This window comes from Mobula birostris, chromosome 2 (assembly GCF_030028105.1).
Source record: "Mobula birostris isolate sMobBir1 chromosome 2, sMobBir1.hap1, whole genome shotgun sequence".
NCBI classification, from domain to species: Eukaryota; Metazoa; Chordata; class Chondrichthyes; order Myliobatiformes; family Myliobatidae; genus Mobula; species Mobula birostris.
The window spans coordinates 104349268-104371938 of record NC_092371.1 but is presented as its reverse complement, the minus strand read 5'-3'; the positions used below and the strand labels follow the sequence as shown (position 1 = coordinate 104371938).

At 41.5% G+C, this 22671-nt stretch overlaps 1 protein-coding gene across 2 annotated transcripts in view; it reads right to left on the bottom strand.

Moving 5' to 3' along the window:
• The window catches only part of snx17 (sorting nexin 17), an 88463-nt gene that overhangs the window by 49662 nt on the left and 16130 nt on the right, over positions 1 to 22671 (bottom strand). For both annotated transcript variants that reach the window (XM_072245867.1, XM_072245873.1), the window contains exons 2-3: positions 3697 to 3771; positions 1987 to 2104 (exon numbers count right to left, since the gene is read on the bottom strand). In XM_072245867.1, the coding sequence (XP_072101968.1) occupies positions 1987 to 2104; positions 3697 to 3771 (193 nt within the window). The remainder of the gene's footprint in view (positions 1 to 1986; positions 2105 to 3696; positions 3772 to 22671) is intronic.

Here is a 22671-nt window from a genome sequence, read left to right as displayed (position 1 = left end):
TTCCTGTTCCCAAAAATAATCACGATCACGATTGAAAATAAAGTGTAAATAATAGTGATCGGAAAGAGGTGAAACGCCACTGGTCATTGGAAAAGCGTTAGGCTATAGTCGGTCAACGATCGGAACAATTTTAAAGGATAAAGTGAGAAAGGCCCTGCCCTGATTAAAGCTACAATTATTACTAAGCAACGCAGTGGTTTAATTATTGGGTTTTGGGTTTTTGATCCGCACGGATGGAGAGCGCACTTGGGAGCGGTCTGTCACTGGATTGAAGTTGGGAATTTCCATTCCTGAGCCTGGTGCTGAAACATACGTTTCTTAAGTATTTTATATGCATAGAAAGGTAAAATATATACCTCCGCAGCCCTCCGGTGAAAAATGATATCATATCCGTTAAATAGGGGCCATGGACAATTCTGATTTGTTGGAGACGGATGTCAAAGAGGAACATCTGGAAAAATTTCTGAAATGCTCATTCGCTGCTGTCATGACTGCGTGGTCGGGAATCTTTTGGAGGGAAGGCCTCAAAATCCCCGGCTTTGCCTGCTGTTGGCGACCGAGATGGAGGTCGAATCGCTCGGATAGAGATGGCACTCAGTACTCGGTGTCGGGGAGCTGATCAGAGCTCGAAGTTTTCGGATGACTCAGAGTTGGACCGTGGTCAGGTATGGCAGGGAGAGTTTTCCTTCCTTCTCCCGTCTGCGTGAGATGTGGGACATTTGAGAGACTTTGAACTTTTACTGTGCTCATGGACTTCTTCATCAAGTTATGGTATTGTTGCACTGTTGTAACTATATGTTATAATTATGTGGTTTTGTTAGTTTTTTTCCCAGTCTTGGTCTGTCCTGTGTTTTGTGATATCACACCGGAGGAAATACTGTATCATTTCTTAATGCATGCATTACTAAATGACAATTAAGTGTCTTCATAATCTAATCTAATATACTAAGACTAACGTTTGTTTGACTAACTGACGCTAAATAATACCGGATGTACCTGTTCTGACTTACTTAGTAAAAGAACTTCCGGTGTTTTTCGATCCCGATAACCTACGCACATCCTCCCGTCTACTTTAAATAATCTCTAGATTACTTATAATGCCTAATACAATGTAAATGCTATGTAAAATAGTTGTTATACTGCATTGTTTAGGGAATAATGCCAAGAAAAATAAGTTTGTACATGCTCAAACAGCAAGTGCTGGAAGAGCACTTCCGGGTTTTCCTGATTTGCGGTTGGTTGAATTCAGGCATGCGGATCTCGTGGATAAGGAGGGCTGACTGTAACTCATTAATGAACACGAAGTCGTTATGCAGGCATACCTGTTTTTTGAAACTTTGTTAAAACATAGGATAAGTAGTTCCTAAAGCATGTACAAATATTGGGTAATCCACAAAATCTAAAATTATATGCATTTTAGATTTCTTCTGTCTCAAATATATAGAAATATGTTTAAAAGATGCTTATAAGCTTAGATGGGCATAGGAGTAGCACATAACTACTATAAATACAGGGCTATTTAACAAGGTGCATATAGGTGAGGGCAAGGAGACACCATTGAAGAAGCTAGAACATGGAACAGTACAACACAGGAAAAGGCCCTTCAGCCCACATTGTTGTGCCAATTAAATTAGTAATCAAATGGCTAACTAATCTCTTCAGCCGACACAATGTGCATATCCTTCCATTTTCCTCACATCAAGTGGTTATCTAAACATCTCTTAAAAGTTCCTAATGTTTCTAGCTCTATCACCACCCTAGACAGGGCATTCCAGGCACCCAACACTCTGTTCAAAAAAAAACCTGTTTTCAATAATGAGGTACAAGGGGCAAGTTCATGCTAAACTTAAATCAGAAAGAATCAAAGATATTAAATTGTAGTAAGAATTTACATTTCTTCTGAACAATAGCTTTTAAAAAGTAACTTAAATTTAAATATTTTACAGATTTTTGCATTAACACAGGTGAAAAGCAATACATTCTTACCATTCTGAATATATTTTTCTAATTGCTCTCGACGTTGCTCAACTTCTGCAGTCGTTAGCGTGAATATCTTTTTAGGAGGAAAGTGAGGAAGTACATTGTTCCCATATTCCTTTCTCAGCTGAAAAATATATAGCAACTACTTAGAACTGAAACTTGGAGGTGCTTGCAGATTTCTATTTGAATAGAACATTAAAATATGTTGGTTCTAACAATGCGAAAAGTATTTCGACAAATCAATATAGGAAGCTCAGTTTTAAAAAAAAACAAAAATATTCACTTGTAGCTTTAAATACCATATATAGAAATAGTGCACTCACATATTTTTCTAAATCATTCATACTTTACAATTATTTCTACTAATTTGTAATGTAAAATTACAACCCTTCTGAACCATTGAAAAGTAATTGCTCTCAACTTCAACAGCTTCTGACATTCAATATGATGATTGATCTAAACATAGATTCTGCAGATGCTGGAAGTCCAGAGTAACACAAATTACTGGAGGAACACAGGTCAGGCAGCATCTTGGAAAGGAATAAAAAGTAAACTGTTTAATCCTCTCCATAGATGCTGCATGTCCCGAGTTCCCCCAGCATTTTGCATGTGCTACTGCGGTTGATCTATGCTGGCCTCAACTCCTCTTCTGTGAAGTTTCCCATATCCTTCAATTCCTTAGACATTAAAATACTCTATTTCCACCTTCATATATATCATATAACCTGGCCTGTGTGGTCCTCTGGGGCAGAGAATGCCACAGATTCACTGTTCTCAGAAGACATTTCCTTGAACCCAAGTTTTAAACGCGGGGCTCCTGTTTGTAGCTATTGGTCCTTGTTCCTCGTTCCTCCACTAATAAAAAAACATCTCAATATCTGCTGTAAAGCCTCCTAGGATTTTATATTCAAATGGCTATCAAAGCTCAGTTTAATCAAACAGATTCACCTGTCTTGACAGGACAATCCTTTCATTCCAGGAATTAGCTTGGCGAATTACATTTGGACAGCCTCTAGATAGTCTTTATGAAGAATAAATGATTTATTTTTTATATACTCTGCTGCTATTCAGCAGAGGAGTAAACCTGCGCACAGTCTAGGGTGTGGATCCGAATGTAACCAAAAACTCCCTTTTCTTACACTTCAACCAATTTGCAACATGGACCAAAATGCTACTTGCCCTCCTAACTATCTGTTGGACCTACCTGTTAACTCAGATTCATAAACAAGAGCAACAAGTTCCCTCAGAATTTCACTCATTTGCAGCCTCTCCATTCATTTTCCACAAATGACCACCACTGCCAGTCAAATTTTAAATGGCACCTTCAAAAAAATCCAAACCTTTTGCTAACTGCAAAGTGTTTTGTATGCATGTATGTATTTATTTAGAGTAGTGGTTCCCAAACTGGGTCCACAGTTTCCTTGCTTAATGGCATTGGTCCATCGCATAAAATTTAGAAATTTATTGCGGAATAGGCCCTTTGAACTCCGCCACTCCAGCAAACCACGACAGTCCCAATTTAGCCCTAACCTTATCACAGGACAATTTATAATGACCAATTAACCCACCCGATATGTCTTTGGACCATTGGGAGGAAGTGTTACCATGCAAAAATGATCAAAATCCACAGTATTTGCCATCCTCATTATAACCTTTCTCAGCCAACTCTCTCTGAACCAACATTTCTTTTGTAATGCACAAAATCTAAAAACACACCTGCTCATGTAGTCCATAAAGTTGACTGTATCGAACTCGACAATGTAACACACCATTTACATGAATATTGTAAGCCTGCAAAGGTAAAATTGGAGATTGTTGAATAGATTTACTCAGACAAATTAAGCATTGTTTTCATATAATGCTGTGAGAGTCATTTACTTACCTCAATTTTATATCATGCACCCCAATCCCCATAAAATAGTAAAAATTGGAATACTTGGATATATTATCTTTACTGTGTTGCAGTTACAAGTGACAATTTATTCTGTGAAGATCCTAAACTTTGGATTGCCTTTCCTACACCATCCCTCTTTTCTTCTTTTTATAAACTAGCTGTTTTGCCTGCCAGGTTTCTGTTTGCTCAGGGTTGCACATTTTTGGAATTCTCTACCAAGCAGGTTGCAAAGGCCAGCCTTTGAGCATCTTCCTAACCAACATTGGTAAACTTTTGAATATTATGGTAACCATGGGATGAGGTTACTGCAATGGTAACTTGGTAGTTAGAAATAAGTAAAAAGAGAGTAAGAAATTTATGCTGATCTTGAGTCGAAGTAAAACTTGTTATCCAAGTACAAATGTTACGATATATTACCTTGAAATTCATCTTCTAGCAGGCATTTACAAGAAAATAATACAATAACATTTACAAAATCTGACAAATAACCATTGTGTAAAAGACAAATTGTGCAAACAAGTAAACCTATAATACTGAGTAAATAAGGCTGGCTGGTAGTGTAATGGCACCTGCACCGGACTTTGAGGCAAGTTTGACTCCGGCTGGCTCCTTGCATGCTTCCACCCGTGCTGGGTTGAGCATTGAGCTAGCAACTCGGTCTTGTAAAAAAACACCAAAATGCTGAAGAAATGGCAAGGTTGTTGCTCGATGTGCTACAAGGTGCAGTGAAGAACAACACACATGGAGTAAACGAGACTTTAGAGAGACCTCACTACAAGGATAGTGATACTCAATATAATTCTTCCAATTTACAATAGAGTAAACTATGTTAATTTTATCATTGATCTTTAATTTTCCTTTAAGTTATCAGTTAAGGCTCAACTAATGATGTAACAGTCGGTGGAAGGGATGGGATGGGATGGGCTACACCTAGGGATAGCTTGAAAGACTGATCCAAGACAAAGGACTCTAAGCTGCTATTGGCAGCCTATGCCCCAGTTGGAGTGATGGGCTTAAGGAGGGGGGAATGGAGAGCGGTCTCCCATTGGCTTTTAAAAAAATTCAGCAAATAGGCAAGAGAGAAATTGGAAATTTTAGAAGATGGTGGATAGACAGTAGAAATAATTCAAAGCTTTCCCATTGACAAAGATGTAATATGGCACAAGATGGCTTCTGTTCTGCAAAATTATCAAATGGACATAAATGGAATGAGAGAGAAGTCTAATCATGTACTGCGACATGTGCAACCTATCAGATTTAAATAGTGTTTTAAAGGAAGCAAGGCTTTGAAATATCACAATATTCCAAAATTATGACTACCAAACAGATGGCTGATCATTTCTACATCTATAGAGCACTGCTTTAACAGCTGTCAGCACCTTGAACTTAAAAGACAAAATTACATTAAGTAGAAATTTTACACTTACTGCTGAGTAACCCCTTACTGGGGAGAACATGCACAAAGACATGTTATGTACCCCGTAACTGGGTTGCCCAACCAGCAGAAATGGAACACTCGTTGGAGTTTGATTACTAGAAACTAATAAAGTTTTACTAACAAAAATAAGTAATACAGTACACTAACCACAAGGATATAAATGTAACAGGTTAGCAATGATAGTATACACATATACACAGACATAGGGTAATAGGAATCAACCAAGCTCTGTTGCAGTCTAGGGGTAAAATGATCGGTCTTAAGGTGACGCAGAGTTCAGTTCAGTCTAGTGTAGTTCCAAGTAATCGCTGTTGTACCGGAGAGAGGGGGAGGAGGGGGAGAAGAAAGGGGGGGAAGGGGAGAAGAGGGGGGAGAGAGGGGAGGGGAGAGAGGGGAGGGGAGAGATATGCGGTTGAGGTTTCAGGCAAACCTTTTGATGCCTTCTGATCCCGCTGTGGTCACCGACTGTGACCCCTCCATTCCAGATGCGACCGTTCCTCCATGGTGAACCCGGCACCCAGGCAAGGGCGGACACACAACAGGTCCCCACCGGTCGTACCTTTACACGCTGTGAGCCTCTGGCCCATTCCCGTGAATTGGTCCTCCATACTCCCACCAACTTGTGGGGCACAATACTTTTTCCAGGGTCTCGTGGCGTGTGTGTTGTGCCTTAGCAAACCCGCTATTTTTTTATCCCCCTGATGGGGTATCACCTGTCCATCAAACTTCACACTTCCTATTGTCTCAGCAGGATTGTTAATGAACAGTTCAGGTTCAAAGCAAACTGTCTGTGGCAGACGCTAACATACTGAGTTACGTGTCTCTCTCTCTCTCTCTCTCTCTCTCGTTATCTCTCTTCTCTCTTATTAGCATTTTGAATGGCTCTCCGTTGTCTCTCGTAATCTCTCTCATTAACATCATCCGTTCTGCAGCTCTGCTTGGCTTCACACATGACAGACATAAAACAGAAACAGGTGAAACTTGCGATGTTCTTAAGTCTAATAATTTGAAACATTGAGGCTCACACAAAGAACAATAAAAAGAAACCAGTGGAAATACACAGATAATCCTCGCCCAAAAATGTCTCAGTTGATTTTCTATAGATAGCTTAATGCATCACATGTACATCAAACCACCAAAACAAAGTCAGTTGCATAGTTTTGCATCAAATCAACAAGGAATGCGATGAGTGCAGCACAATTTCCCTCAGCTAGACACTACAGAAATATCAGAAAACTGGACAGAACAGAAATCTAGATACAGTGCAACCGAAACAGGATGCCATACCAAAAAACGTCAATAAATTTGTGTGGGAAAATGACTATTAAACTATTAATAAATTAGCATACCAGAAGTTAATTATTACATTTACACCTGAAAGGTGTATAAAGTAATCCTTTGTCATGATCCTACATGAATTTGATAAGATCCCGTTCGGTAAGTTGATTCAGAAGATAATGATGCACAGGATTCAGGGTGAACTTTAAGTTTGGATTCCTATATATACAGAAAGGGGCCAGAAAAAGGCCAGCAATATCATGAAGGATCCCACTCACACTGCTCATGGACTGACTGTCCCACTCCCATCAGGGTGGAAGTTACTTAGCGTCCACGCCAGGACCACCTAGACTCAAAAACAGTTTCTTTCCCCATTAGTAAGGCTGATCAACACCTTCAACCATTAACCCACCCCACTACCATACTTAATCATTTTCTGTTAGTCACCTTATGTACAGACATTCCTGTGCCTAGCATCACTTTATAGATATAAAATGGATATAAGCTATCTTAAGTATTTATATTTATGGCTTTTTAAAAATTATTATGTTGTTCTGCTGCATCAGATCCAGAGTAACAATTATTTTGTTCCCCTTTACACTTGCATACCGGAAATGACATCAAACAATCTCAAGTCTTGGCACTTACTTGCCCATAGAGAGTAGGGGTGATGCTGTTATTCTGGCTGGAGGGCTGAGACCAGAGGCATTCTACAAGGACAAGTGCTGACCTCTATTGTTTGTGATTACATATCAATAACTACAAACTTTGTAGGATGAAAATGTAGGTGAGTAGATTATCAAGTTTGTGGATGACACCGAGACTGGTGGAATTGTGGACTGTGTAAAGTGGGATTTCTTTGCCTACAGCTGGGCAGAGAAATGGCAGATGGGATTTCATGTGTTGCACTTTGGTTAAGTGGAAGGAGAGGTACACCCCTTAATAGCATTAAGATACAGAGGGATAATGGGATCCAGATCCTTAGTTCAGTGAGAGTGGTTATACAAATGGATAAGATGGTGAAGAAGGTGGCATGTTTGCCTTCAGTGATCATAAAACAAAGGAGTAAAATTAGGCCATTCGGCTTACTGAGTTTGCTCTGCCATTCCATCATGGTCGAATTATTATTCCTCAACCTCACTCCTCTGCCTTCTCCATGTAACCTTTGATGCCCTAGTTAATTGTGAACCCATCAACCTTTGCCTTAAATATACCTAATGACTTAGCCTGCACGGCAGTCTGTGGCAATGAATTCCAGAGTCACCACCCACTGGCTAAGAAATTTTCCATCTTTGTTCTAAATGGACACCTCTCAATTGAGGCTATGCCCTCGGGTGCTAGACTCTCCCTCTATAGAAAGCATCCTCTCTCCATGAACACAACCTAGGCCTTTCAATAGTCGATAGATTTCAATGAGATCTACCCTCATTCTTCTAAATTCCAGCAAATACAGGCCCAGAGCCATCAAATGCTCCTCACATGGAAACCCTTTCATTCCCATGAAACCCACCTGGTTTCTTTGGCTGCTCAAGTCCTGCCAAACCCGTGAGATTGAGATGGCTCTCCCACCCCAAATCCTGGTTTGAGTGCATGCTGTGTTAATTGCTACCCTGTTACAACTCAGTGCCATGAAATAACAGACATCACACTGCATATAATTAAAGGATTTATATTTATGAATCTTAACTTAATTAAAGGGTTAGTAAAGAAAAGAAAGAAAAAAAACAAAAAGCATCTATTATAATTAAACAGTCAAATGCGCACAAGTCGGAGCTCAACTCTTCCAAAAGTCATACATATTCACCGAACCTCAGTAGACCCCGGCACCGCTCCATCGAATCATGGTCCCCCATTGGGTCCAGTCCTTCAAATGGTTCTCTCCACTGTCTTCTCTCTTCCTCTACCGCTGAACAAAGGACCCAGCTCACACAACACAAAAACCCACTCCCCTGATTGGATGGTTCACATTCCAAAGCACCCATCATCTCGAACCATAACCCAAATACTGCTTTTACAGAAAGACCATTATGTTAGCAGTGAAACCTTTCCTAGGGTGCGACAACCTGAATCATTCTCATGAAGCTTCTCTGGACCCTCTTCAATGTCAGCACCCCTTTTCTTAGATGGGGGCACAAAACTGCTCACAATAGTCCAAGTGCAGACAAGACTCCAAATGCAGTCTGACCAATACCTTATAAAGCCTCAGCATTACATCCTTGCTTTTGTATTCTACTCCTCTTGAAATGAGTGCTAACAATGCATTTGGCTTCTTTACCGCTAACTCAACCGGCAAGTTAACCTTTAGGGAGTCCTGCACGAGGACTCCCAAGTCCCTCTGTACCTCCGACTTTTAAATTTTCCCCCTATTTAGGAAATAATCTACGCCTTTATTCCTTCTGCCCAAGTGCATCACCATGTACTTTCTACACTATATTCCATCTATGTCTTTGCCCATTCCCCCAATCTATACAAGTCCTTCTGCATGAACCGTGCTTCCTCAACATTGCCTCCCCCTCCACGCATCTTCATATTGTCTGCCAACTTGCCAACAAAGCCATCCATTGCATCATCCACATTATTGATCATAACATAAAAAGTTGTCCCAACACCGACCCCTACAAACCAGAAAAAGGCCCCCTTTACTTCCACTCTGCCTTATGCTGATCAGCCAATCTTCTATCCACGGTAGTATCTTTCCTGTAATACCATGGGCTCTTATCTTGTTAAGCAGCCTCATATATGGCACCTTGTCAAAGGTCTTCTGAAAATCCAAATAAACAACACCCACTGACTTTCCTTTGTCTATCCTGTGTTTTATTTCCTCAAAGAGTTCCAACAGATTTGTCAGGCAGGGTTTCTCCTTTACAAAACAACACTGACTTTGGCCTGCAACTATGTGCCTCCAACTATGCCAAAGCCTCATCCTTAATAATAGATGCCAACATCTTTCCAGCTGCTGAGGTCAGACCAACTGGTCTATTAGTTCATTTCTTCTGTTTCCCTCCCTTTTTAGAATGGGGTGACATTTGCAACTTTCCAGTCCTCAGGACATTCCAGAATCTAGTGATCCTTGAACGATCATTAATCCCTCCATAATCTCTTCAACTACCTCTTTTAGACCCCCAGGGTGTAGACCATCCGGTCCTGAGGACTTAGCTAACTTCAACCTTTTCAGCTTCCCAAGCACTTTTGCCTTAGTAATACAGTCGACCTTCACTAATTCGACTACCCGTAATCCGGTTTCTTCGATAATCCAGCACTGATTTCAAATATTCTGCGCAACTGTAATTTCAAATTTCCCGGGCCACCATACCAATCTGCTGCACATTGTTTTGGTTGAGCTAGATCTGTTCATGTGTTGGCGTGCTCTTGTAAGCACAGACAGGCCATTCCTGCTTGTTTTCCTGCATTTATTAATATCACTGGCTCTTTCTTAGCCCCAATGAGTAAAGGAAATGCACCTCCGGCTGTGAAGTGAAAACACCGCACATTATCCATTAAAGATAAGGTTGAACTCTTGAAAAAACTGGACAGTGGTGTATCAGTGAAAAGCTTGCGCGTATTACAACATTGGCTCTTCCAGTGTACGATATAAAGAAACAGAAAGAAAAACTGCTACTTTTTTTGCTGACAGTGGCTCAAAGAAACAGATGTATGTAAGAAAAATAATGATGAAGAGGTTAAATTATTTAAGTCTATCATTGGTAGTCCAAAGATAGCGGTAATTGGATGAGGTTGTAAGTCTATGTTTAGGACCGTTGAAATAATATCAAAAATATCCTTCCAATATTTCTCCAACAAGGGACATGACCAAAACATGTGGGTTAAAGAAGCTATCTCGAAATGACATCTGTCACATATTGGATTAATATGAGAGTAATAACGAGATAGTTTATCTTTGGACATATGAGCCCTGTGCACTACTTTAAACTGTATCAACCTATGCTTAGCACATACAGAGGATGAATTCACCAACTGAAGAATTTTTTCCCATTTCTCAGTCACGAAGGATGATTGCATTTCTTACTTTAATGGCTAGGAGGTCCATTTTGTTGAATTGGAAAGAGATTAACCCTCCTAAGGAATTTCATTGGTTTTCACAAACTATGATGTGTTTGAATTTGGAGAAAATTAGAAGTGCAGTTTATGACCCTTCCATTAAGTTTGAAAAAACTTGGAGGCCATTCATTCAGCATTTTCACTTGATGTAATTTGATCATTTCCAAACTTATTTTATCTCTCTGTACTGTTGTTGGAGGGGAATGGAGTCGTCGACACTAAGGTTTTCTTCTTTTCCATTTTTAAGTTGTTAGTTTTGCCCAAGTCTTTTAGTTTAGTTGATTAATTCTATTTTTCTTTGGGGATGGGTTTTTTTTTTGGTTTTGTTTTTTTTTTCTTTTTCATGACTTCTTTTCAGTTTTTTTTTTGATTTGTATTATCCGTTGTCAGTTCTACATGATTAGGAGCTTTGTTAATTTACACTATTTGATTTTACAATTACTTTTCTTAAGTGTAACAATATTTCTCCTACTATTTGTATTATTGCTATGTTTTGTTTCTATACTTCGAAATTAATAAAAAGATTGAAAAAGAAAGAAAAATAATGAAAGACAGAAGTAGTTCGGAACTAGATAAAGTGCTGATAACGTGGTTTAATCTTCGTGTAAGTGAAGGTGTTGAACTATCTGGAGATATGGTGAAGGAACAAGCAGAAGTGTTTCATAAAGAACTAGGACTAGATTATGAGTGTGACTATAGTGAAGGCTGGCTTCATTGGTTCAAGCAGCGTCACGGCTTCCAGTTTCGTGCAGTGTGTGGTGAAAAACGTTCCGCAGACGAGGAAGCAGCAGCAGAGTCTGTTGACGAATTCGCCAAGTTAGTCTCCAATGAAAAATTAAGCCCTGAGCAGGTGTACAATGCTGTTCATCATTATACTGACTCGGAAATTGTGCAGATGGTTGTACATCCAGAGAAGGAAGATATTCGAGGAGAGAGCAGTGATGAAGATAAGGAAGTTGCAGCAGAGAGACTTCCTGTTGACAGGCTAATTAAGTTGACAGGTGAATTGCTGAAAGGATTAGAGCAACGGTGTTTTATAACTGAGCAAGAAATAATGGGTGTTTCAAGAAATAATGGCTAATCAGAGAGAGACCAAAATATATGAAACAGCTTACCTTGGAAGATATGTTCAAAACAAATGCTAGAAAAAGTGCAACAGGGGAGCTAACACTTCAAAATCCAGTGGCATCAACTTCTGCTCGCCCAGATGTGCTGCCACCAACATCAACAGTTTTTGAACAAACTGTTGTGCCAGTTTCAGCACCAGCTCCTGATGCTTCACTCATTTTCCAAGATGAAGATGTTGATGATCCTGATAACCCCACACTTGCAGACATGTAACTTTGCCTAAAGGTATATTAAACGTCTCACTTTAGAAGTGGAAGTGCTCAACATATTTGTATAAGTTAATTGCTGTACATTTACCTGTATCCTTTATTTTATCTGTGCCTGTACAGTATATTACTCTATTAAAATCTCACTTGCTACTCATTTAATATTTGTTTCATTATCTAACTTGTACTGATTTACATGATATTTTAAAGGTATGATGAGGCAGTTAGCTATTGCTTAATATGATCCTTCTGTAATTCGGCATTTTCACTAATCCAGCACTCCTCAGGTCCCAATGGTGCCGATTAGTGAAGGTCCACCTGTATCAACACGATCATTTCTGTCTCCTGACTCTTGCACTTCTGGCGTAGTTCTAGTGTCTTCCACAGTGAAGACCGACACAAAATACTTACATTCCATCACTTCTTTGTCCCAAATTACTACTTGTCCAGCATCATTCTCCAGTGGTCTGATATCCAATCTTGTCTCTCATTTGCTCTTTATATATCAGAAAAATCTTTTTGTATCCTCTGTTATTGGTTAGCCTACCTTCGTATTTCATTTTTTCCCCCTTCGTGGCTTTTTTAATTGCCTTCTGTTGGCTCTTTTTAAACCTCACACTGTGTCAGCAAAGAATAACCTCTCACACTGATTGCAGCCAGCCAAAAATTGGTAGTAGCATAAAATACCAGTGAGGATGAAAATTGGCAGCGGCGTAGAGTATGAGTGAGGACGAAAATTGGCAGCAGTGTTGAGTATGAGTGAGGACATCATGCTGCAGCTATATAAAACTTCCGTTGTACAACCCTTGCAGTTTTGTGCACAACTCTCGTCATCCTATTACAGGAAGAACGTGCAGACTGTTACGATAATGCAGGATGTTTACTAGGATGCTGCCTGGATTAGTGTGCATGAGCTCTAAGTAAAAGTTGGATAAACTCAGGTTGTTTTCCCTTGAGTGCTGGAGGCTGAGTGGAGACTTGATAGAGATGTTTAAAATTATCGGAGGCATAAACAGTTAGAATCTTTACCCCAGAATTGAAATGTCAAACTCTAGAGAATATGCTTTTAAAGTTAGAGGGTGAAGTTTAAAGACGATGTGAAAGGCATGTTTATTTTTTCAATTTTTTTTTGTCACATAGAAAGGGTGAGATACTTGGAAAAGGTTAGCAGTGAAGCTAGCAGCTTGTTAGAGTTTAAGAGACTTTAAGATGGAACATGACCATCAAGGCAGTGGTGATTTAGTATAAACTGGTATCAAAATTGGCACATCGTGGGCCGAATAGTTTACCCAGTGCCATACTGTTCTATATTATAAAAGCACAAATATTTAACAGGTGAAATAGAAACAAAATATATTTTAATCTATAATAGAAATCCACAAAATATTTTAGCAAGTTTAACTGCAAGCTATCAACTAATTCACAAATGTTATCTGTAAACTCAAAAAAAAGACATTGAGAAGATTAGGGAGCATTTATGCAAAAAGTCAGTTGACATTTCAGGAATTATTATTTTAGGATTTTTTTTTTCCCATCTAACTCTCTTCCTTCCCTAATTAAATTGATAAACATGAATGAATCACCAAGGGAAAATTGAAGGTTATACAGAATCAATTAAGAAATGCAAATCAGCATTATCTCAATTACTACAATGAGAGCTAATCGCCAATTAATATGTTAAGTTTAAAAGATTCGACCATTTAGCTTCTTGAAGTTCTAACTGGAACATGGTAGATTGATTTCATATGAGGGGTCAGGATGACAAAGAACTAACTGATCAAAACCTGCTTCAATGTCAGGGTAGCAGTCCATCACCTGAAGCTTACTAGAAGATGATGTAACAAGACAATGATCTGAAAAGCAAAAATAAATCAACACAGAATAGTTTAAAAAGAAGAAAATTTATATTTTGGAATGGCCAAGTCAGAGTCCAGACCCTAACCAAATTGAGATGCTGCGGCATGACCTGAAGAAAATATTGATGAACTGAAACAGTTTTCTATGAAGGAATGGTCTAAAATTCCTCCTTGCTGTTGTGCAAGTCTGATTAGAGGCTACAATGAACATTTAGTGGAGGTTATTGCTGCTTAAAGGACATTCTACCAGTTATTAAATACAAGGGTTCACAAATTTTTTCCAGCCTGGATTCTGAATGATTAAACACTGCATTCAATAATGACATGAAAAGTACAGGTGTTTGTGTGTTATTACTTAAGGCAGTTTGTGTTTGTCTATAATTGTGATTTAGACCATATTTTATGAGTAATTAATGCAGAAAGCCAGGTAATTGCAAAGAGTTCACAAACTTTTTCTTGCAACTGTACATCAGCAAATACAACACTGAGATTCATTTTCTTGCGGACATAATCAATCCATAATAGAATGATAACCATAACAGAACGAATGAAAGATTGCAGCAACTTGGGCATTCCACCCTGAAATCCGCTCTGGTTTAAGAGCCTGAAGGTTGAGGGGTAATAACGGTTCCTGAACCTGATGGTGTGAGTCCTAAAGTTCCTGTACCTTCTTCCTGATGGCAGCAGCGAGAAGAGAGCATAGCCTGGATGGTGCACATCCCTGATGATGGATGCTGCTTTCCTGCTACAGTGTTCCATGCAGATGTGCTTAATGGTGGGGGGGGCTGGGCCCTATCCACTACTTTTTGTTTTCTTTTCCGTATAAGGGCATTTGTGTTTCCAGACTAGGAAGTGATGCAATCAGTCAGTATGCTCCCCACGGCACATCCATAGAAATTTGTCAAAGTTTTATATGACATACAGAATCTTTGCAAACTCCTAAGAAAGTAGTAGTGTTTTCTTTGTAATGGCACTTAGGAGCTGGACACAGGACAGATCCTTTGAAATTATAACACCAAGTTATTGAAAAGTTGCTGACAGGCTCTACCTCTAACCCCCTGATGAGGACTGGCTCATGGACCTCTGGTTTCCTCCTCCTGAAATCAATCAGTTCCCTGGTCTTGCTGACACTGAGTGAGAGGTAGTTGTTGTGGCACCACTCAGCCAGATTTTCTACCTCCCTCCAACATGTTGATTCATCACCACCTTCGATGCAGCCAATGACAGTGGTGTCGCGCAAACTTAAATATTGCACTGGAGACGTGCTTAGCCTCAGTCACATATATAAAGCCAACACAGCAGGCACTTACAATCTGGCTATGCACACAGCCTGGTTGTGCACCTGTGCTGACGGTGATTGTGGAGGAGATGCTGTTGCCAATTCAAACTGACTGAGGTTTGCAAGTGAGGAAATTGAAAATTCAATTGCACAAGGAGGTATTGAATCAATAGCTCCAAGACCTACATAGCTCCCTGTGCAACTGGATCCTCAATTTCTCACTTGCAGACCCCAGTCAGTTTAGAGTCTGAAATGTCTGAATTACATCCACTGAAGACAGATTTCAAATGGAACAAACATCTTCTTTTCAGAAATTCTGCACAACAAAGATGCACCTATAATTATTCATTTTCTGACTTATCAAATGTGAAATTACAGAACAGCATGGTGGAAACTATTTACTGCTTAATATCAGAAGAAATTCTACCTGAAGTTAGCAACACTGTAACATGCTTTAAAATTCTGAACTAGGTTTATAATGGAATCACAAAACAGATTGTAAACATAACATATTTTCCACCAATGTGAGTTCATGGTGGCTAAGACGACAAGTTATGCAACTATACCTTGAGTAGTAATACTGTTGCTTCCCAATCATTTAACTGGATTACATGTTCACAAAAATCTATTACATTTCAGAGGACCAAAATTTGGTTGGCATCAAAGTAGTCATGATGTCAGAAAATAGGGAAATATCAACCATTTAAACAAAGCCTCTACTTCATCAGGAGAATAAAGAAATTTGGCATGCCCCTGTCAACTCTTACCAATTTTTAATCAATGCAACATGAAACACATTCTATTTGGATGCATAACAGCGTGGTATGGAAACTGGACTGCACATGACAAGAAATTGCAGGGTTATGGACACAGCTCAGCATAACACATGATCCAGTCTCCCCTCCATGAACTGTCTTTACTTCTCACTGCCTCAGTAAAGCAGCCAGCATAATCCACCATGGACATTTTCTCTTCTCCACTCTCCCATAAGGCAGAAGATACAAAAATCTGAAATCACGTATCACCAGGATCAAGGATAGCTTCTATTCTACTGTTATCACTCTTGAACAGACCTCATTATGATCTTGCACTTTATCACTTACATTAACTACACTTTTTTTGGTAGCTTTTACACTTTATTCTGCATTGTTATTATTTTACCTTATTCTAGACCAATGCACTCTGATATGATTTGATCTGTAATAATAATAAAGTACTTTATTGATCCTGAGTGGGAAATTATTTGTACAAATAATACACAAGTCAAGCTTTTCACCATCTTGAAACCAATACAAATAATGAATTTTTTTTTTGAAGGTACATCAGAGAACTATTCCTAAATTTAATTACAACATGATACAAACTGAAAAGCCGGTATGAGAGGAAGAACTTTCACTACACCACTACTGAAGATGAAACAGTTTCATTACTACATTGAAACTTCAAGCCACATAATATTTAAGAATGGAGCTACGTCCATATTGCAATTTCTCAACAATAACATATACTCTCAATTATTTTGAAAACATTACACATTTATGCAGCCCTTAAAATTTAAAGCACCACTGCTTGTAAATAATCTGTATTGCAGAAACCAATAGGTATCAGACTACTCATCATATTTGTTATTTACATCAGTTATTTATATCACTGAGCATATGAACTTTAGTAATGACCAATATTTGTATAATAACTATAAAAAATTTGTGCAAAAGTAACTCTTTAGTACCCAAACTAAAACATACCCTGAACCCCCAAGTTTTGGAAGTCACTCGCTGATGACCACTAAAAGTGAAGTTGCATTTGGAAAGATAGCATTTCAAGACCATGTACCAAGCAGGAGCCCCATCTAACGAAGAGTCTGTAGATCTCACGACTTCTACAGCTCAGAATCCAGAAAACCTGAGAGGGAGTAAATTATCCTCATTCTAATGTTGGTGTAGTAGTGAACAGCAGGGCAGGATGTCAAAGTACACAGCATGATACACATCTGTTAGAAATTGGTTATTGAGAAAGGCAAAAGACTGACATTGCCTTTACTAGGCAAATAGAGAATACAACCAAACTTGTTCCTCTGTTTAACATGGAATAAAGACAAACCAGGAATTTATAAGTTCATGGGTCCTCCCTCAGTGGTAGAAAAATTATTGAAGATTCTTTGGGATAGGACCCACCCATTTCTGGAAAAGCAGAGATGTATCAGAGCTAGTCAGCATGGCTTCGTGTGGTGCCTGTCATGTCAAACAAATCTGATTGAGTTTTTTTTTTGAGATGCTAACAATGATGATTGATGAAGGTAGAAAAGAGAATGCTGCATACACGGACTTTTAACAAACCCTTTGACAAGATCCATCATGGTAAGTTGATCCAGAAGATTTAGGCAAATGGGATCCATGGAGACATGGAAGACTGGATTTAAAATGGGCATATCTGTAAAAGACAGCAGGCCGTGTGTGGAGTAGCATTATTCTGAGTGGAGGTGTGTGATCTGCAGTACTGCACAGGGATTATTACTGGGCCTCTGTCTTAAATAACAGCAAAACATTAGCCACGCTCCAGCCTACTGAATGGGGTCCCTTGAAAAGGGGAGTGACTGGTATTGTCTGTTGCAACTGTGGTGAGGAAGGACACTTCAGGTGGGAACGTGAAGGATGTGAAAACCTCTGGAAAGTGAGCCCACAGTTACTTAAGCAGAAAGGGAAGTCAGGAAATTTTGAAGAGACCCAGTGAGGGAACGGCCTGGCCTCTCCGGTGGGGGGGGGGGGGGGGGTGAAACACACACACACATTCCAATCAATGCATCAAGAAAGACACTAAAGTGAAAAACATTACTCCTGAGGGCTTAGTGGGGCCAAGCTCCAGTGTATCCGTATGAATCGAAGGTATTTATGTCAAAACCATACTTGACACAGGTTCTCAGGTTACTCTGCTGTTCAGATCTTTCTACAACCAGTATTCGACGCATTTACCATTAACGCCACTCGGTGCCATAGTACTAATGACTACCTGTATGATAGTTACTTGTCGTTGAAGCTGGAGATTTTGGGGGCAGATGTGGGAATAGAGGAGGTCCTTGATACGTTAGTGTTGGTTTGTCCGGACCTGGTTGAGAAGGCTGAGGCTTCAATTCTTGTGGGAACAAATACTCCTGTTGTGAGGAGGCTAGTGGAAGCCTGCAAGGAGAAAGCTGGAGAGAGCTTTCTGAAAACCTTTTCCATTCACCCTGCGTTCAGAGCTGCTTTTGAGGAAGTGCACGTCTGTCCAGGCTGGATGATTAGCATAAATGAAGAACTGTATGGTACACCCAGTCCAAACCAGTCGTGTTATGGCCTGGGGAAGTAGGTAGAATGATGGGAAACCCCAAATTTCCCAGAATGTCTGAAGCTGAGGCCGTATTGGTGGATACTCTGGAAGACCAAGAAAAGGAGTCACACTTAGCTGCTGGGGTACTGGTGAGGCTGAACTGCAGAAGCCATTGGTTGTACAAGTAAACCGGATGACAGTGATTGTCAGGAACACCTCGGACAGGGAAGTCACTCTCAGGCAGGGAAAGCCAATGGCACACTTTTTTCTGGTGACGGTAACTTCTAGTTTTCTGGTGAGACAAGCAGGAGTGAAACCATCTCCTGGAAAGGGAAAGTTGACAGCCAAGTCATTCAACTTTAGCGACTCCTGGTACTGGAGGTTGGAAGAGGAGATTGACAGGCAAGATGAAGTTCGAAGGTGTGTTTTCTACTGGCGAGTTTGATGTGGGCTGTTTCAAGAGTACTCGCCACACTATTCGAGTGACAGAGGACACCTCTTTCCGAAAGAGGTCTCTGTGACTGGCGTCCGCAGAGGTGAAGGACATTCGGCAGCATCTGCTGAAGCTGAAGGAAGCTGGGTTTACCACTGAGACCAGGAGTCCATATGTCCCCCAGAGTGATGGTGAGGAAGAAGAATGGGAAGGTACGAGGTGAATTGACGATGTGACGCTGAACCGGCACACAGTCCTGACCACTATACTGTTCTGAGGATCGAGAATGCACTGGCCTGCCTGAGTGGAGCGAAGTGGTTCAGTGTACTGGACCTAAGGAGTGGTATCGGATACAAATGAGCGAGGCTGACAAAGAGAAGCCGGCATTCATATGTCCACTTGGATTCTTTCAGTTTGAAAGAATGACCCAGGGCTTATCTGGAGCTCCGGCTACTTTCCAGTGTGTCATTGAGAAAGCTGTTGGGGATATGAACTTGCCTGAGGAGCTGGTGTACCTGTTTGATCTCAGTGTTCGGGTCCACCCTGGTAGAGCATGAGGCGAGGTTACTAAAGGTTTTAGGCTGTCTGCAAGCTAAAGGGTTAAAACTGTCACTGGACAAGTGCCAGTTCTACAAGACGTCTGTCAACCACGTTGGGCACAATCTCACGGGATGGAGTAGATACGGATCTGTCAAAGACAGAGGCGGAGACCACATAGTCATTGAAGTGGACTATGGTGGATAAGTTAAGTAATATGGTACCAAGTTTGAGGTGAGGACTGACAACAATCCATGGACTTGTATCCTGACCTTGGCGAGATTGGATGCCACAGGCCATCGTTGGTTGGCAGCGCTATCTGCCTGTGATTTCAACCTGAAGTACCAGCTGGGGAGCTGGAACATTGATGCGGATGCATTGTCCCGACAGATGCATGAAGGGCTGGAAATGGACGGAGAGTGAGAAAGCGCTCCTGCCGCTGGAGTTAAAGTAATGCGCCAGTTTTCCCTCACAGGGAAGTCAGAGACAAGGCGAGGGCAGGATTGAGCAGTGGATGATTTGTGAGCTTCTGGTTGTGCCATCCGATAAGCTTACTGCAACCTGACAAGTCCGAATACAAAGCAGTTGCCTGAGGTGAGCCCAGGGGAAGTGGCTGCCGCTCAGTAAGATGATCCTTGTATAGGTACTGTTTGGTCAGCTGCTGCGAAGGGGGATATGGCCTAAGCTGAAAAGATGAAACAGCCTGCGTATCTCTACCGCTGAGAGAATGAAATAAACTGGAGTTGAGGAACCATGTTCTATACTGGGTCATATCTCCTCTTGACAGGCCTCTGCTTTCCCAGTTGGTTCTACCTGAGAAGTATCACAGGATTGTGTTGAGGGAGTTAGATATGGCCCTTGTGGCTAAAGGGATCAGGGGGTATGGAGAGAAGGCAGGTACAGGGTTCTGAGTTGGATGATCAGCCATGATCATACTGAATAGCGGTGCAGGCTCGAAGGGCCGAATGGCCTACTCCTGCACCTATTTTCTATGTTTCTAAGTCACTTCAGGATGATTCAGGTCATTTGTAGTTTGACAAGACCAATGGATTGGTCAGAGATCGGTTCTACTGGCCCTGAATGAAATTTGAAGTTGAAGAGTACTATAAGTCGTGCATTCGATGTATTCGAAGGAAGACGTTCCCCACGAGGGCTGCTCCTTTATCCCATTTACAGAGTGTGGGGCTGGTATGTATGGATTTTGTCTCCACAGAGCCTGATTCCAGCAACTCGGCGAATGTCTTGGTTATTACTGATCACTACACCAGATATGCTCAAGCCTTCCCTACAAAGGATCAGAGGGTGGCCACCATGGCCAAAATATTATGGGAGAAGTCTTTTGTTCATTATGATCTTCCCAGACAGATACATAGCGATCAGGGAAGGGATTTTGAGAGTAGTCTCATACATGAGTTACGGCGCATGCTTGAAGTTGAGGACTACGCCTTATCATCCTCAGGGTGATCCCCAGCCTTACAGGTTCAACCGGGCATTGCTAGACATGCTCGAAACCCTGGAGAACAGCAAGAAGAACAAATAAAGTCAGCATATTGGGCACCTGGTTCACTGCTACAACTGTACACAGAATGAAGCTACTAGATACTCGCCATATTATTTGAAGTCTGGGCGCCAAGCAAGATTGCCTGTTGACCTTTGTATTGGGACTGGTGGGCAAGAATTGCCAAAGACCTATCTGAAGTATACATCTGACATGAGGAGGGAATTGCAAAGGAGTTATGAACTAGCAGAGTTTTCTGCCACCAAGCAGAATCAAGGAAGAGGAGACATGATCAAAAGATTAGGTTCTCTCAATTGATGCTTAGACACAGACCTCTCAAACAATTTGGTCCTACCAGGGAAACACAAGTTGGCTGACCACTGGGTGGCTACACCTTAAGTAATGCAGAGTCAGATGCTAAACCTACCAGTTTTACTGGTGAAACCAGAGGACGGGAATATACCTGTCAAGATTCTCCATTGGAGCCACCTTCTACCCCTGGGACAAGATGTATGTGTCGACTCAGAGCCTAACGTGGACCCTACACCTAGTAAGAGGGCTCAGCGGCGATGTGGGAGAACAGAAGGACAAGCAGTAGAATGGCCTGGAAGGGACTTGAACACTGAATATGGCACGGACTCAGAGGACGAGGAAATGGGAGTATGGTATATGCTAGCCATATGCAAACTCTCCAATAATCGATGGACATTCCCAAACCTCCCCACTCTAATGCAGATAAAATGGAGGGGACTAGCATCGGACTGGCAGGCCTGCAGCTAGACATTGAAGGGAGACTAGGCTCTAAATCTGCCGTGCTGCACAGCCCGACGTCACACGCCTGGGGGCTCTAAAGTAACTGGGAATGAAGCTGAGCTCAGTTGAGTGACAAGGGGACCCGAGATGCCAGAAGGCACAAGGAATGGACAGGGACAAGCCTCTCCACGTAGACAGGAAAGACCCCAGAGAGTGTCCAAAATTGAAGTAGATGATGGGATAAGGAGGTCTCAAAGAGTCAGGAAACCCCCAGGCGTGTGACGTCGAGCTGTGCAGCGCGGCAGATTTAAAAGGAACAGAGCCTCATACAGTGGGCAGCGTAGTTTGCGGGCTGCGGAGTGAGCTGGGAGCAGAGTGAAGGCTTAAGGGCTTCAGCTCAACGGGCTTAGGCGGAAACGGGCGAGGAAGGTTTGGCATTCATTTTCTGTTGTTATTTGAGGAGAGGGGCAGTATGAGTGTGAGGGCAGTTTGCTGTTCTCGGTGTCGGATGTGGGAGGCCCTGGAGTCTCCAAGCCTCCCGGACGTCTACATCTGCGCCAAGTGCATCGAGATGCAGCTCCTAAGGGACCGCGTTACGGAACTGGAGCTGCAGCTCGATGACCTTCGTCTGGTCAGGGAGAGTGAGGAGGTGATAGAGAGGAGTTGCAGGCAGGTGGTCACGCCGGGGCCACGGGAGGCAGACAAGTGGGTCACGGTTAGGGGGGGGAAGGGGAAAGGTCAGGTAATAGGGAGTACCCCGGTGGCTGTGCCCCTTAACAACAGGTACTCCTGTTTGAGTACTGTTGGGGGGGGACAGCTTACCCGGGGGAAGCGACAGTGGCCGTGCCTCCGGCACAGAGTCCGGCCCTGTAGCTCAGAAGGGTAGGGCAAGGAAGAGGAGGGCAGTTGTGATAGGGGACTTGATAGTAAGGGGGTCAGATAGGTGATTCTGTGGACGCAGTCCAGAGACCCGGATGGTAGTTTGCCTCCCTGGTGCCAGGGTCCGAGATATTTCTGATCGTGTCCAAG